Genomic DNA, 15,321 nt, shown 5'->3' with positions numbered 1-15,321 from the left:
GCTAGTATTCAGCATAGCCACATGGTCTAGGACTTTGGGCAACTTTAAGGGAAGAAACAAAAAAATGCAAATTGAAAAGCAATAACTGAAAGATGTCAGAAGTCTCAGAAATAGTATCTCAGATTTTATATACTAAGAAGAATTTCAAAATATAAGCTCCAAATAATATTTTAAATAGTAATGGAGGTGAAAACAGGATCTTTTATAATTATTAAGCACTGTTGGAGAGGTGAGTCTTTAGCCTGGAAAACTCTTCTCTAGCCTTTATGAAAGGCTACACTGGGGCTGTGTGTGTGTTTAGACAGGCTAAAAGCTAGACATAAAAAGAAAAGCAAATTATACATAACGGAGATCTGCAGTTGCAGGTACAATCTTTCAAAGTTCTATGCCCATTTTATTTAGTGTTTAAGTTTAGAAAAAGAAACTTTAAAAATGCTACAAAAAATCAGTGATTATAAATTTATTCACACTATAGAATAAATCACTGAGAAGGCTTGAAATCTTTCTCTTCTTTATAGTATTTGAGATTAAAGTTTTGAGACAAAAGGCAAGATGCTCTAGTCTAGGGGTTCTTACCTTTTTTTACCTCTGGGATTTTGAGGAAACCCATGGATACCTTTTCATAATCACTTTTTTAAACACATAAAATATATACTTATGTACTCTGGAAACCAACAGTATTGAAATATAGTTACCAAAATGTATATTTTAAATAAATAAACCCTTGCCTTCGATCTTAGAATCAATACTGCATGTTGGTTCCAAGGCAGAAGAGCAGTAAGGGCTACTAAACAATGGGGGCTAATTGACTTGCCCATGCTCACACAGCTAGAAAGTGTCTGAGGCCAGATTTTAATCCTAGGACCTGCCCTCTCTAGGCCTGGCTCTTAATTTTCGTGGCTGCCTCCAGTCAACAAAATATTAAAAAAAACAACTCAAAACAACTCAAAGTTCAGAGACCCCAGTTTAAGAATCACTGCTCGAAATGCAATGATCCAGGACAATTCTGAGGGATTTATGAAAGAAAGCTATCCACATCAAGAACTGTGGGAGTAGAAACACAGTAGAAAAACATTTGCTTGATCACATGGTTCAATGGGGATATGATTGGGAATGTAGACTCTAAATAATCACTCTATTACAAATATTAATAATATGGAAATAGGTTTTGATCAATGATACATGTAAAACTCAGTGGAATTACTGGTTGGCTATGGGAGGAGGGGAGGGAAAAAGGGAGGGAAAGAACATTAATCATGTAACCATGGGGAAATACCCTAAATTAATTAATTAAATAATTTTAATTAAAAAAAAAAAAAAAAGAATCCCCTGCTCCAAGGGGAGAATTTGAGGAACAGATTTTGACCAACAGGAAGTTGGTCCCTGGGGGCAGTATTTGAAGGAATAGTAGGGTCTTTTCCAGTTAAGCATTATGTTCCTGTAATGAATGATAGGTAGCAGTGTTAGTATTCTTTCTAGCAGTACCCGAAAATGGTAAATTAGGCATACCTTTCCTAGCCTTGGGCCTCATGCTTCTCTCTCCATAACTCTTCCATGGAGGTGCTACTACACATCCAGAAGGCCTTACTCTAGGCCTGGCCTACTCAATCTCTTTTGTCACAGACCCCTTGGGCAAAGGGGTCTAACTATGGATTTCTTTTCAGAATAAAGTTTTTAAGTGCAAAAATTAAAATACATGGGATTACAAAGGAGACCAATTATACTGAAAGATGATTTCCCAAATATTTTATAAGACAAGTTGCCAGACCCCAAGCTGAGAAGCCCCTAGGGGCTTTTGTTAACCATAACATATTTTCCCAGTACCCACATCTTTTAAAATCCTCTGAATGTGGGGATCTGGGTTGTCCATGTGTGCCTCTTGTTCTGACTTCATGACCCATTTTTTTTTTAACCCTTACTTTCCATGGCAGAAGGTAAGGGTAGGCAATGGGGGTCAAGTGACTTGCCCAGGGTCACACAGCTGGGAAGTGTCTGAGGCCAGATTTGAACCTAGGACCTCCCATCTCTAGGGCTGGCTCTCAATCCACTGAGCTACCCAGCTGCCCCCTTCATGACCCATTCTTTTTCTAGTTCTACATTTAAAAATTTTCCCCATACTTCTTGTATGAGAATCACCCTGGGTAATAGGTTACAGGATATAGACACCTGCTATGTGTCTCTTCTTTGCCCTCTGAGTCATCCATGACTGTGCTTCTTTGGAAATTATGGTTTTCATGATTCCAAGTCATACAACGCAACCAGAATATTGTCTAAGTATCACTGACTCTTATAACATTAAAGCTGGATTGACCTTGGTGATCAAAGGATCATAGATTTATTATCAATTATGCTTTTCCTGTAGAGAATGCTGGAGCCAGGGAGCTTTATCAATTTGAAGGCAGTCTACAAACATGACAAATCTTTGTCTTCCTAGTTATCAAACCAAAAAGTTTACAAAGTCATGTACTAGCTAGAAGTGGTTTTGAGTCCCCAAAACAAATAGCCTTGCTTTGGTCCACCACCCTCCTAAAAGCAGCCAATAAGAACCCATCAATTATCTGTCAATCCCCTAGCCACGCATATCTATGAATATATACACATCTCCTTGTACTGACTGCATTCTTCCTATTGCAGGGGGAATGAATAGCCTTGTCTCTTCTATATGGTAGGAAAAACAGGCCAGCCAGTCAATAAATATTTGTTAGGTGCCTACTAAGTTCCAGGTATTAAGTGCTGGGTTAAGCACTCTTTGAATATTGTAGTATTGTTCCAGAATGACTCCTTTGGTAGTGGGTGCAGGAATGAACTGGTAATAAAGGCAATTCATGAGCCTGGTTAGGGGTAGACCCTTTAGGGTTGGTTCCTTTGACAGTGGGTACCAGAATAGTTTGATAAGAAGGGGCACTGAGTAGCCCAGTGAGGTGTAGCCTCATCAGAGTGAGTTCAGTGAAGCACACAGAACATTAGAGCCTTCAGAAGGCTGCCCCAAAAGCTTGCAAAGAGGGGTCGAGCACAAGGCTGGAGACATACTGCCATATATGCCCACCTCATTTCAAAGGACATGTCTAAGCAGGTGTAAAAGATTAAAGAAGGGGGAGGGAAATCTAATGAAAGGTTACATTAAAAAAATTATTGCCAGAGGAAAAAAGGGTTAGGTTAAATTTGAATCACTGGATTCAAAACCAAGAGCAAAATCACTTCAGTCATTGTTAAATTCATGTGTGAACTAGTTAAGTTATTTGAAACCTAATCCATTAACATTTCTGCAACACTGTTACTAGTACTGAAAAGATGGATGTCACCTTCACTAGCAGATCCAAATAAAAATGGAAAAAAAATCATCAGAGATGTTTGATTACTGTGATTCCCCATTACTTCCTCTTTTACAACACACCAAAATAATTTGAAGCTAAAAAAAAAATTGCCACAGTTTTATACTGACAAAACTGTGGACCAAAAGACCTAATATCCTTCCTCTAGGTTAAGGCCTGGGAAAATGTATTCATAATATAGAAATTCTATGATGGTCCTTCTTGTAAGCCCATAGAAAGGTGTCATGCTAACTTATACAAATTAATGAAAGAAAAGATTTACCAAGAAAAGGTGAAAGGCTTCACCTACATTTTGTATATAAAAGTAGGAAGGAATGAAGGAATAGAGGAAGGAAGGATTTATAAGTACTTACTATGTGACCAAACTGGACTAAGCGCTTTACAATGATTATCTAACTCACTGGATTCTCCTCACAACAACCTTGGGAGGAAGGTGCTCTTATTATCTTCAGTTTACAAATGAAGTAACTAAGGCAAAAAGATTAACAGAAGAGGAAAAAGAACACGTAAATAACCCCATCTTAGAAAGAAAAAGAAACTGAACAAGCTACAAATGAGCTCCCTAAGGAAAAATCTCCAGGGCTATATGGATTTATAAGTGAATTCCATCAAATATTTAAGGCACAATTAATTCCAACTACTAAATAAACTACTGGAAAAAATAGGTAATGAAGGAGACCTACCAAATTCCTGATGGGACACAACTATGGTTTTAATACCCAAATCAGAAAGAGAGAAAACAGAGAAAGAAAACTATAGACCACTTTCTTAATGAATATTGATGCAAAATTTTTAAATACAATACTAACAAGGAGATTATCCAAGTGGGATTTAAACCACGAATTCAAGGTTAGGAAAATTACCAGCATAACTGACCATATCAATAACAAAAACAACAAAAGTCACAATTACATCAATAAATGCAGAAAAAGTCTTTGACACCTATTCCTATAAAAAACACTAGAAAGCATAGGGATAAATTGGACCCTTTCTTAAAATCCTAAGTAGTATCTCTCTAAAACCAAGATTAAGTATTATTTGTAGTGGAGGTAAACTTGAAACCTTCCCAAGAAGAAGAGGTGTGAAGAATCAAGGATATCTATTAATTGTATTAAAAATGCTAGTGGCAGCATTAAGACAAGATAAAGGAAGTGAAGGAATAAAAATAGGTGATGAGGAAACAAAATTATCACTCTTTGTGGATGATATAATGGTATTCTTAGAGAACCCTAGAGAATCAACTAAAAAATTAGTTGAGAGGCAGCTAGGTGATCCAATGGATAGAGAGCCAGGCCTGGAGATCAGATGTCCTGGGTTCAAATTTGACTTTAGGTACTTCCTAGCTATGTGCCCTTGGACAAGTCACTTAACTCCCACTGCCTAGCCCTTACTGCTGTTCTGCCTTAGAACTGCTACCTAGTATGCATTATAAGATAGAAGATTAGTATAAAAAACCCCAAACTATTTGAAACAATTAACCAGCAAAATTTCAGGATATAAAATAAGCTCGCATAAATCATCAGCATTTTATATACTACCAACAAAACCCAGCAGTAAAAGATAGATAGAAAAATTCCATTTAAAATAACTGCATTCAATATAAAATATAGGAAGTCTACCTGCCAAGATTACTCTAGGGACTATATGAACATAATTACAAAATACTTTTCACACAAATACAGATCAAAACAACCAGAGAAACATTAATTGCTCATGGGTAGGTTGAGCCAATATAATAAAAATGACATTTTCCCCCAAGTTAATTTACTTATCCAGTGCCATGCTAATCAAACTAACAAAGAATTATTTTACAGAGCCAGAAAAAATAATAACAAAATCCATCTGGAAGAACAAAAGGTCAAGGGAATCGATGAGAAAAATGTGAAGGAAAACAGCCTAACAGTTCCAGATTTCAAACTGTATTGTACAGTGTTAATCATCAAAACAATCTGGTACTGGCTAAGAAAGAGAGTGCTGGATGAATGGAATAGATTAGGGATAAAGTACATAGGAGCAAATGACCATTGTAATCTTTGTTGTTGTTCATTTGTTTTCAGTTGTGCTCAATTTTTCAAAACCCCATTTGGGGTTTTCTTGGCAAAGATACTAGAGTGGTTTGCCATTTCCTTTTCTAGCTCATTTTACAGGTGAGGAACCGAGGCCCAAAAGGGTTAAGTGAATTGCCCAGGGACACACAGCTAGTGTCTGAGGCCATTTTTGAATTCAGGAAGATGAGTCTTCCTAACTCCAGGTGTGTGGCTCTAACCAAAGCACTCACTGCACAGTTGCCTTAATCTAGTAAGCTTAGTGTTTGAGAAACCCAAAGATCCAAGCTTTTGTGTTAAGAACTCATCATTTGAAAAAATTGCTGGGAAAACTAGAAAGCAGTTTGGCAGAAACTAGGCATTATAACATTACAATTAACCGAGATAAGGTTAAAATGGACAAATGATTTAGAGATAAAGAATGATATCATAAGTAAACTAGGGAAGCTTGATAGAATTTATAACCAAAAAGAGCTAGAGAGAATCAGGGGAAGTAAAATAGATAATTTTGATCACATGAACTTAAAAAGTTTACACACAAAACTAATGTAGCCAAAATTAGAAGGAAAATAGGAACTGTGACTTTTTTTTTTTTTTTTTTTTTTACAATTTCTCTAATAAAGGTCTCCTTTTTCAAATATACAGAGAACTGGGCCAAATTCATAAAAATAAGAGTCATTACCCAGTTGACCATCAAAGGATATAAACAGGTAGTTTTCAGAAGAAATCGAAGTCACATGAAAAAATGCTCTAAATTACTATGGATTAGAAATGCAAATTAAAACAACCCTGAGGTATTCTTTCACACCTGTCAGATTGGCTAACAACAGAAAAGGAAAATGACAAGTGCTGGATGGATGTAGGATTGGGACACTAATGCACTGTTGGTGCAGTTATGAACTAGGCCAACCATTCTGGAGAACAACTGTTGACCTATCAATACCACTACTATGTGTGTATGTCAAAGAAGTCAAAGAAAAGGGAAAAGCATCTATTTGTATAAAAATATTTATAGCAACTTTTTTTTGTGGTGGCAAACAAAGAATTGGAAATTGAAGGGATGTCCATCAACTAGAGAATGGCTGAATAAGTTGTGGCATATTACTGTGATGGAATACCACTGAGCAATAAGAAATGACCAGGGGAATGGTTTCAGAAAAACCTGGAAGACTTATATGAACATCAGTTCTAAGTGAAGTGAGCAGAACCCGAAGAACACAATACACAGAAATAGCAATATTGCAAGGATGATCAAATGTGAAAGATTTACTTTGATCAATACAATGATTAATCTAGGACAATTCCAAAGAGTCCATAATAAAAAATATTATTCACCTCTGGGGACAGAATTGATGAATACCAAATGACAATTAAAGCAAACTTTTAAAAAGCTTTATTTTTCTTGTTTATTTTTTGTCTGTGTTCTTTTCTGCAAAGGTGACTAATATGAAAATGTTTTGCATGACTTCATATATATAACTGATAAAAAAATCGCTTGCCTTCTCAAGGAGTGGGGAGGGGCAGGAGGGAAGAATTTGGAACTCAAAAATGTTAAAAAATGTTAAAAAAAATGTTAAATTGTAAATGGAAAATATTTAACAAAATAAATAAAACTATATTTTAAAAAGTGAACAATAATTAAAATAACCAGGAGAGGCTAGCAAAGCTATGGATGGTTTGGCCATTCCAGAACTCCTTTGGAATTAAAAAAAGGAAAAGTGACCCAATGGTTCTACTACTGGCCTAGAACCCAGGAGCTGCTCCAGAAAAATAAACAAAGACTTGTTCACAATGCCCAGGGGAACAATGCTCTTGAGAACCAACAGCAGGAAGTGTGTGTCTAGTGACTGGAGAACTTCAGAATAAATTGGTGTGTGTCTGAGAGGCCGCTATGGGTTAAAAAGGCGGGCTGGATGTCCAATGGCCAAGGTAAGGCAGGAGTTGTAGCACACCAGTTTTCACGCCAAACTATCATAGGAAAAAGGCACATCTCTTTTTGGTAACAATAATGAAAAGCAGAGAGTGCTGGGCCTGGAGTCAGGAAGACCAGGGTTCTAATCCTACCTTAGGCACTTACTAGCTGTGGGATCCTGAGAAAGTCACTTCATCTGGAGATTCTCAAGTCAAGTTAAGCCAATATATTCTACCATGCTCTAAGCACTGTGCTTTTAAACACTGATGACTCAAAAAAGACAAAAGCAGTCCCTGCCTTCAGTCAACGGGGGTGACCCGTTGCCAACATAATGCATAAACAAGATACATATGGGATAAATAGGAGCTAATCTTAGGAGGCACTAACGCTGGAGTGAGGGGTAGGGGAAGGATGGTAGTTAGAAGAAGCTTCTTACAGAAGATGAAATTTGAGCTGGGACTTGAGGAAAGCCAGGGAAGTCAGGAGGTAGGGAGGAAAAGAGAGCCTTCCAAGCTTCTAAGGGGAAAGCCAAAGAAAATGTCTAGAACCGGGAGAAGGAATGAAGGAACACTGAGGAGATCTTTATCAACGGATTGAAGAGAATAGGGGAAGAGTATGATGTAAGAAGACTGGGAAGGTAGGAAGGGGCCAGAATAGGGAAGGGCTTTAAGGGCTAAGCACGGAGTTTTCTATTTGATCCTAGAGGTAATAGGGAGCTGCTAATAGTTTCCTAAATAGGGAGGTAACATCATCAGACTTTTGCTTTCAGAAGAGCAATTTGACAGCTGAGTGGGGGCAGGACAACACAGGGCTTATATAAGGGAGATGCTGAAAAAGAAGAAACAACAATAACTAGCAACCAATTGATTAGATATGGGGAGTGAGAGAGGGAACAGTTAAGGGCGACCAGTACCTAGATTTCAAGTCTAGGTGCCTAGCAGGATAGTGGTACCTTCACAGCAATAGGGAAATAAGGCAGAGTGGAGGGTTTAGGGGGAAAGATGATGAGTTCAGTTTGGATATGTTGAGTTTAAGATGTTGATGAGCTATTCAGCTCTAAAGACCCTTCTCTAATTCTCTCCACATCTGTTCTAACCATGATTTTATATTTTTTTGTCAATAATACTTTGTTGAAGGATTTGCTTGTTTGGGTACTTGTTGAATAATAATAAATTCAAAGTAAATGGGGCAGGGAGTTAAGGCATAAGGAGTGTAGATCATAGGCCTTTTCCTAACACTTGTTTTGAACAACTTCTTTTATCTCCCCATTAAGCAGATATGCAAATCCTTCAGAGATCTGAATCTTGGTATTTTAAGTTAAGAAACTGTAGGTCAGTCAGATAATTTACAACATCCTTGATATCTGTAAGCCATAAATTTTGAGTGTGTTGGCTGGGGGTGAGGTCAAATTGTCAATATAACTGGCTAAATCAAGATGATTATATTCCAGAGGCAGCATGGGATAGTGGAAAGACTGATGGATTGGGAGTCAAGAGTTCTGTTCTCCCTAATAACACTTGTGTGATCAGGGGTCAGTCTAGTTACTGAAACCTCTCAGTTTCAGATCATCATCTGTACAAACTTGGTAACAATATCTGTTATCTCAAGGGGTGATTGTGGGGTTCAAACAAGATAATCTATAAAGTGTTTCGCAAGATTTGAAAGCTCTTCTACTTGAGTCAGTTATAATTTAGAGTAGAACAGGAAATGGTCTTCCAGTTTATGCCCAAGAAGCAAAAGCATAGCTGGTGGCCTACCATCATGCCCAATGAAGAATCATATGTTGAGGTCATGTCCAAGGTTCCCCCCTCCCCCTTATCATTCTTTCCATTGATCATCCTATACCTCTCTTCGTTTTCTCAGACAAACTCTTGGAAAAAGGCTGCCTATACTCCCTCCTTCCACTTCATCTCCATTTGCTCACATCTCAAATCTCTGAAACCAGGCTTCAGAACTTATCTCTAAACTGAAAAACTCTTCTATCCAAGGCCACCAATGACTTCTTGATCACCACATTCAAAAGGTCTTTCCTTGGTGCTCTTCTTTCCTGACCTCTGCAGCATCAGATGCTCTTGATTACTTTCTCTTCCCTCGTTTTGGGGGATAATGCTTTTGGGGGTTGGCCTCTTATTCTGCCTTCTCAGGCTTCTTTGTTAAGACCATTGTCAGTTTCTAGCCCCAACACCAAGTGCTTCCTCAAGTTCTACCCTGAGTTCTTTTCTCATTCTCCTCTTTCTCTTGTTGATATCTTCAGCTCCCATGAGGATTTCATCCTTATTTCTATTCGAATGACTCCCAGAGCTACAAATCCACCTTTCTCTTTCCTGATTTCCAATCCCATGTTAATTGCCCTTCGATATTCTGTACCTCAGAACTCCTCAACTCTGGAGATCCTCCAGCCTTGGGCTCCATTCAGTTAAATAATGTCACGGGATGACAAAACTACAGGTTTTCCAAGGACACTTTTAGGTTGCTGCCTGACCTAACTCCAGCCCTCAATTTTAGTTTTGAAAAGCCAGGTGTGAGATACACAGAATTTCCCACAAAGAATACACTCCCAACTTAACAGTATCCTATCTGGCACTTATGAAAATTGTTTGGAGAACTGGTAAGGTCTTGGTTAATAATTAAACTATGATTATGGAAGTAGTTATGGAATAAGTTATTTCCTCTGCCAACCACAGCTGTGTGAAACATTTTTTGGTTCCTTGGAAAGCCAACAAAAGGCACTGATAATGAAATTTCTATAACTTTCCAAGTCAACAGCCACACTTCAACCTAGTTCAATGGATCCTGACTAGCCACTTATACCACACACTCTCAGGTTGATTTGCAAACTCACGCAACTGATTCTTCCTTCTTTTTCCTGCCACAATAAGGCCAAATGTAGTTAAGATACTGTTCCCCAGCAGCCCTGGAGGTGAGCCACTGCATCTATCTGAGGCCACACAAGCTGTTCCACATGGTCTCCCTATCACCATCTAAAACAATCCTCCTTGGGCATTCTGACCAGTGGCATCATGGACAACAAAACTCTGATGGCTATAACTGTATTCATTTGACAAATATTAGCCAAATGCTTGCTGGAAGAACTGGAAGTGGCCCCTGAGGCTGTTTGAATTCCATCAGGGGCCAAATCTTTTCTGCTTGTTTCTTTTTCTGGTATGAGGCATTAAGTGTACATATTATTATCTTCAGTCTACAGATGAGGAGAGTGCTTACACAAAGTACTGTATGAATTTTACAGTCTATGCATTGACCAGGTACTGAGGCAGGTAAGAAAGGCAACACACACTGGGGACTGGGAACCAAGATACCTGGCTTCTAGTCCCAATTTTGCTACAGGTTTCCTCTAAAATTGCCAGTAATCCCAGCTCTGACTTTACCCTTTCCAGGTCTCAGTTTCCTCATCTGTAACATGAAAGGGTTGGATGCAGTTCTCTTTCTAGCTCTAATATTCTTTGGATACAAATATTATTGAACAAACAGAGTTTTGACTTCAAGTAGTTCTACTGGAGGAAACCTTCCAGGTTATATCTAAGCCTTGCCTGGGAGAAAAGCCAGCACCAGAACCAGTTCTCCTCCTCCTCCAAATGATCCTTATCTTGGTACCCCAACCCTAGATCTGTCTAATTCAGAGAGACTGAATAGTACTCAAGGGTGTTATGACATGATAACATCCAGTGATGTCCCTGTCCAGTGATTTGGCCAGCTGTTGGCCAGAGAAGAAGGTTCCAGAGATGGTCTAGGGACATATTTTACATCTGTTGGCCAAAGACCTGCTTGCCATGTTTGATAAAATTCATCACCGTGTTGGCCACAGAATGATGGTTTTTTTCAGCTTTACCAACTCATGAAGACCATCTACTAATTTGCACCATAGATTCTCCAGCACTTTGCACTGTTCTAGTTCAATCTATGGGATTTGCAACTGGCAGCATGGGAAGGAAATTACCTTTTCGGAGTATTTAGGTATTGTGTGCATGGCTGTAGAAGCCACACAGAATAATAACAAGAGACATTTGAAGTCAGGAAGAATATGTGAGTTCAAATCTTGCTTCTGATATTTCTTAGATGTGTAACTCTGGATAATTCACTTAACCTCATGTACCTCAAGAGAACTCTCTAGGACTTACCTACTAAATGATCTATGCACTGTGATCTTTTTTGGTTGACGGGAGATCCCATACTAAGAGCTTCCCACATGAACTAAAGCATCATTTTCCTTTTAGATGGGCAGAATGTATAACTAGCAATTTTTGTGCATGGGGAAGAAGAGAAAACAAACTCCCTCAAATGCTGCTCATAAGGCTACAGGACAGTCTAGGGGAGAGCTTGGGTGAAGTGGCTTTCTATTTAAATTCCTTTTTGCTAACTATGTGCTAAATCCAGTGGTTTTCCACCACAGAAGGACTGTAGGTGTTAGCAATAACTGATAGTCATAGCCCTCTGGCAAAGGCCAGATCACCCCTCTTATCATGAGATGGGAATTTCTTCTCTAAAGTCCTCTCCGAAAGGTGAGTTCAATTCAACTTGTACCAATGGAGCAGGTTCAAAACTCATCTCATCAAAACACAGTAGAGGAGCACAGAAGTAGTCTGATGCTTCTTCCTCCAGGAGCTAACTCCCAACAGAGTCTGTTCTATTTACTTCTGTCAAATGAGGGGGATGGTCTGAAAGGCCTTAAAGTCCTTACCAGGTCTAGATCTAAGATCCTATAATCTAAGCCTCAGTTTCCTCTTCTGTAAAATGAGAGGGCTGGGTTATAGATGGCCACAAAAACAGCAATGGGGAAGGTAGAGCCTACAATGAGAGTTCTTTTCTTGTTGAAAAGAGATTAGCAGAATCAGAGCAGATAACATCCCCATCCCAACCTAGATCACATACATACTCCACTCCCTCTCTCCTGTACGTACACCATAAGCACATATATACACAGCACCACTACCACCACAACACACACACACACACACACACACACACACACACAGCCAAAGGTAATGGAACTTCCAGTTTCAGACAGATTTAGAAGGAGATGCAGCAAAGGTATTCTTTGTTGTTTAATTCTAACTTTGCTAAAATGTTAGTGAGTGGTTGTTACTTTGAAAGATTCCAGTCTGTGTACTGATGGGATTACTGGTCCCTGTTGATAGTTATTAAGTTTATAAAAAAGATATTATTATAAATTATATTATTAGAAAGCTCAAGGTCTGAAAAGCTAGTCTCCAAGGTAACTCCCCAGCCCTTTTCTATAAGCTCTCTGGCTATTATTGCCTGGAAGTTACCTTTGAGGCCATGTGGTTCACCTTCTTTGGGTATGGGATCCTCCAGAGAGGAAAGTGACCTGCCCCAGAGTGTGAGGAGCCAGGCAGAGTAAGATTCAAACTTAGGTCTTCTAACACAAAAGCCATGGCTTCTCCTATTGGCTGGTTTGCTTTGCTCTCTATCTACCAAGCTGCCTTCCGGACTCTCTTCCCTCCAAATCTTAGTCTCTATTTGGGCCCTTGGTGCTTTTCTCAAAAAACATCAATAAATGTTGCCACTTCCTCCATAAGAGCTCATATGCTTTTTATTCAAAGGACCCAGATGAGATGTCAACTAGGTATTTGTACTTAAGTATTTGTTAGCTCCTCTACTTAATACCCAAGGTGGAGTAGAGAACAAGCTGAACTTGCAGCTAGGAGAGGCTTGGGTTCAAATCATGCTTCTGACTTGGTGTACTGATGAACCTTCAATTTCCTTATCAGTGAAATGGGGAGAAAAGTACCAGTGAGGTTCAAACAAGAATGAGTTTGTAAAGGTTTTTGCAAGCTTAAAGAGCAGTGTCAGTTATTATTACCCTGTGACCTTGCATAGGAGCTAAAATAAGTCATCTCTATATCCAGGCCTCAATCTAGTAACACTGAGGATTTTTGGTAACAAAAATTGTTCCAACATGTGCTTCACTATCTCTCTAGAATTGTAAGTTTCTTGAGAACAGAGACTTTCATTTTTGCCCTGTGCCTAGCACAATGTAGGGAACATAGCAGATAGTTAATAAATGTTAGCTGAGTGATAAAGAAATTTCTTTTCATGGAGGTAACTGGTGAGACTGGCTAGAGTGCCTCGCTTCTTCTCAATTTATTGTACATTATGACTCTTTAGCTTTCTATCTCTCTTGATAAAGAATCCAATTTCTGATTATTCCTCTACTGGTTTCCCAACACAAACACTACTGAGATAAAGAATTGCTAATTAAGTTAAAAAATGTTTTCCTATTTGAAAATGATAGACTTCAATGCCTCAATTACCTGTGATTGTCTTGGACAGACTTTTCCCCCTCGAGGAAGACTCTGAAGTGAAGATTATTTTAGTAGATATCTGTTGGAATTTACTGTGGCCAAAAAATTCACTCGCCTGGAATCAGCCTGGTGATGAGCTTCTCCAAACTCTAGTGAATCTTGGCTTTAGAAACAGAGCCTTCAGGACATCAAAGTGCCCCTACTCAAAAGCCTTTCCAACTGAACTAGAACAGTGCAAAGTGGGGGAGAATCTATGGTGCCTATCACACCCCAAAGAATAGAAATGAGAACGAATAGAAAAGAAAAATTCTTCTATTATGCCTCATCATTGTGAAGGAAACACACCCTTAATGTCAACATACATTCAACAGGACCGAAGAAGCCAACAATGTTAAGCAAAAGCAGCAACAACTTAAGTCCCAAATAGCTGTTCAGCCACAGTGAGAGGCTCCAGATAGAGCATAAAACCATCGAAATTTAGGGACCCTACCTCCAAGGCCCTAGAGAATGTCTCATTAAGAAATTTGATTTGGTCAAATCTGGCCTCAGACACTTCCCAGCTGGGTGACCCTGGGCAAGTCACTTAACCCCCATTGCCTAGCCCTTACCACTCTTCGACCTTGGAGCCAATACACAGTATTGATTCTAAGATGGAAGATGAGGGTTTAAAAAAAGGTGGGGGGCAGTTGGGTGGCTCAGTGGATTGAGAAGCAGGCTTAGAGGCTGGAGGCATAGGGTTTAAAAAAAAAGGGGGGGGCAGCTAGTGGATTGAACCAGGCTTAGAGGAGGGAGGTCTTCGGTTCAAATCCAAAGACACTTTCTAGCTGGGGGTTTAAGTCACCTAACCCCGTGACCTGGCCCTTACAACTCTTCTGCCTTAAGCCGGAAAGCTGGCACTGCCTACCTGACACAGTTCTAGAAGCTTTCCAGCCTGCCCTCTCAGCTGGCTTTATCCTTAGATGAGGCCTCGGAGACCAAGCCTCGCATCTAATGGGGGCCACTGGGCCCAAACTCAAAGTCATCTAACTGCAGAAGTGAAATCGAGGGCTGTGAAGTGAGAGAGCTGCAAAGCTCAGGGGGGGCCCCAGATCGTGAGCTCAGGCCCCGAGGAGCCCCATTGGATGAGGGGTCACGGTGCGCTCTCCGTCTAACCAGCTTCCTGGGAGGCCTGTGGTCTCTGTTTTGTGCAAGGGACACGCTGGGGCTGCGGAGGGCCCAGCTCACCAGCCTCCTCGGCCCATTCGGGGGACACCCTCCTCCCGGCCCCCCCACCGGGTCTGCCGCAAGGAGTCTGCGCCGGTGTACACAGAAGGCGCTTAATAGATGCGGAGGAGGAAGTGAGCGGGAGCCGGGGGGCTGAGGGGAGACTCGGGGGCCAGAGGGGACGGACGAGAGGAGGGACGGGGAGACACGTGGGGCCGCCCACGTGGGGGGCTGCGCCCCTTCCCCACGCCCCTCCCCCGCTCACCTGGCAGCCCTTCTTGTGGTGGAAGCCCACCACCACGATGTGCAGCACGGGCCCCCGCGGGCCGCCGCCGCGCCCCCCGGCCTTCTCCATGGCTCACGGACCACCGGGGACGCCGAGGCAGCCCCCGTTAGGCCCACCCGCCGCTGCCGCCGCTGCCGCCGCCGCCTCTCCGCTTCCGCCTCCGCGTCACCTGATCCCGCCCCGCCCGGCCCCGCCCCGCCCCGCCCGGCCCAGCCCCCGCCGCCGGGGCGGCCTAGGGGCGTGGCCTTAGGAAAGGGGCATG

The 15,321-nt window shown here is 40.8% G+C and overlaps 1 protein-coding gene across 1 annotated transcript in view; it reads right to left on the bottom strand.

Moving 5' to 3' along the window:
* Positions 1-15,128, bottom strand: part of AVL9 (AVL9 cell migration associated) — a 72,217-nt gene extending 57,089 nt beyond the window's left edge. Inside the window, exon 1 of the mRNA XM_044657667.1 lies at positions 15,039-15,128. Within this exon, the coding sequence (XP_044513602.1) occupies positions 15,039-15,128 (90 nt within the window). The remainder of the gene's footprint in view (positions 1-15,038) is intronic.
* Between the last annotated feature and the right edge of the window lie 193 nt (positions 15,129-15,321).

Source organism: Gracilinanus agilis, chromosome 1, assembly GCF_016433145.1.
Source record: "Gracilinanus agilis isolate LMUSP501 chromosome 1, AgileGrace, whole genome shotgun sequence".
Lineage (NCBI taxonomy): Eukaryota > Metazoa > Chordata > Mammalia > Didelphimorphia > Didelphidae > Gracilinanus > Gracilinanus agilis.
The sequence above is the reverse complement of the archived record's forward strand: the minus strand, read 5'-3'. Positions and strand labels throughout refer to the sequence as shown.